This window comes from Aplysia californica, unplaced genomic scaffold (assembly GCF_000002075.1).
Source record: "Aplysia californica isolate F4 #8 unplaced genomic scaffold, AplCal3.0 scaffold01082, whole genome shotgun sequence".
Taxonomy (NCBI): Eukaryota; Metazoa; Mollusca; class Gastropoda; order Aplysiida; family Aplysiidae; genus Aplysia; species Aplysia californica.
This window is the reverse complement of record NW_004798352.1, coordinates 104,246-105,941: the sequence shown is the minus strand read 5'-3', so window position 1 is coordinate 105,941 and position 1,696 is coordinate 104,246. Positions and strand designations below refer to the sequence as shown.

General features: G+C 41.1%; 1 protein-coding gene across 1 annotated transcript in view; it reads right to left on the bottom strand.

Annotated features, from left to right (window-relative positions):
* Positions 1-1,696, bottom strand: part of LOC101852218 — a gene marked incomplete in the record, with an annotated part of 13,856 nt that overhangs the window by 4,354 nt on the left and 7,806 nt on the right. The window contains 2 exon segments of the mRNA XM_035973254.1: positions 4-92; positions 1,425-1,557. Coding sequence (XP_035829147.1) covers positions 4-92; positions 1,425-1,557 — 222 coding nt within the window.

Below are 1,696 nucleotides of genomic sequence, written 5' to 3'. Positions count from 1 at the left end.
AATCCTGGTCTGGCCCTCCACAATAGCCAGAAAGTTGTTGTAGTTGTGGAGCTTCACCTGGTTGTTTCCCTCGTTGACCACGGTCCACAGAGCTGAGGAGGGAGGAGGAGGAGGTTTGGAGAGAACTTAGGGGGGAAAAAATGTGTCAAAACTAATGCTGGGCCTTACTTTCTAATGATGCGATTTCTTCCGGTGGTTACCTGGTCGGCTCCGAACAACATCTTCAGGATTTAAGATAACCTAGATTTCGGAACACTCTGAAGCATCAACTTTTATTGTTCAATGATAAATTCTTTTAAAAAAGAAGATCTTAATGATTAAAGTAACTGGTAACCGTTGGGTTTCGTGAAAGGGAACGTTTCTTCCTTTGCACTAGTCGTGGGAATCGATTCCGGAATTGATTCTTCGCCCAGCTCTAGTCAAAACACAGTGGAACCAGGAGCTCATCAATTTTGGGACTTAAAAGTTTTTTTCATTTCTCTTGCTCTCCATGATTACAATACTCATCAATCTTGGGTAAAAGTCAAGATATTTGCGATTGAATGAGGTGGGTGTCACCTGGTTTCAGAAGTAAAATTTGTGAGAAAAAGGCTGCCAAAGTTTGGTGAATACCATAACTTGAAAGTACTTTGAAACTGAAAAGAAGCTGTACATTTTTTGTGTCTTAAATCAACATTTTTCAGTAAAATCCACACAGAAATGAGATTTTCAGGGACATAAAGGGTACTAAGCCAACAAACAAGAATCCCACACAGGCGGGAAAATGCCTGTTTCTTCCAATTCATTATTTTGACGAGCGCCTGATTTTACCACACTGCCTCATAATTGCACTTACCTATGTCAAACTTATGACTTGAACTGGGATGAAAAAGTCTCAGTAATTGATTTATTGGAACATGAAACAAAACCCTGCTATACTAATACAGTTTAAGTAAGAATTTTACTGCACTTACAACACAATAAGGTAATATAAGTGCTGAAGATTAGAGGTGTTACATGGGTGTAATAAGCACAAAAAGAGAAAAAAGGCTTATTTACATTAATTGCTTCCATACTATGTTTCTTGGGACACACATAGGTCATATAGGTGCCACTGAGGAATTAGAGGTGTGACTAGAGAGTAAACGTACAAAGAGAAGAAAGAGGAAAGATGAGGATGATTCATGTTTGACAGAAAAGAAGGAGCAAACCACTTCTGAGTACTCGCAAACTGCCTAAAAACAAATGAAAGGGGAGAGATAAGGAAAACGGAAATAGATGTTTGATATGAAAGAAAGAGGCAAACCACATCAGAACATCTGCAAACCACCAAAAAAGAATAGCAGGAAGAGGAGCGATAAAGGACAATAGATGTTTGATGGGAAAGAAGGAGCATGAACCATACCACAGCACCCGCCAACCACCCACGGTACAAGGACACTCACAGTTGAAGGCCCCTGGGTCCAGCGGTCCGTTGGCATCTGGGATCATCTGTCCGGTGGCATTCATGACGATCTGCACCGTGCGGCCGGTCGTGCGAGACACTAGCTGGATCACGTTGCCGTTCTTAAACAGATCCTGGGGGTTTCATTAACATTTTTTTTTTTTTAAATGTCAATGGTTCTTTTGCATCCCCAACAGCACAATCTAGATCATGAAGAAGGAGAAGGAGAGGAGAAGGAGAAGGAGAAGGAGAAGGAGAAGGAGAAGAAGAAGA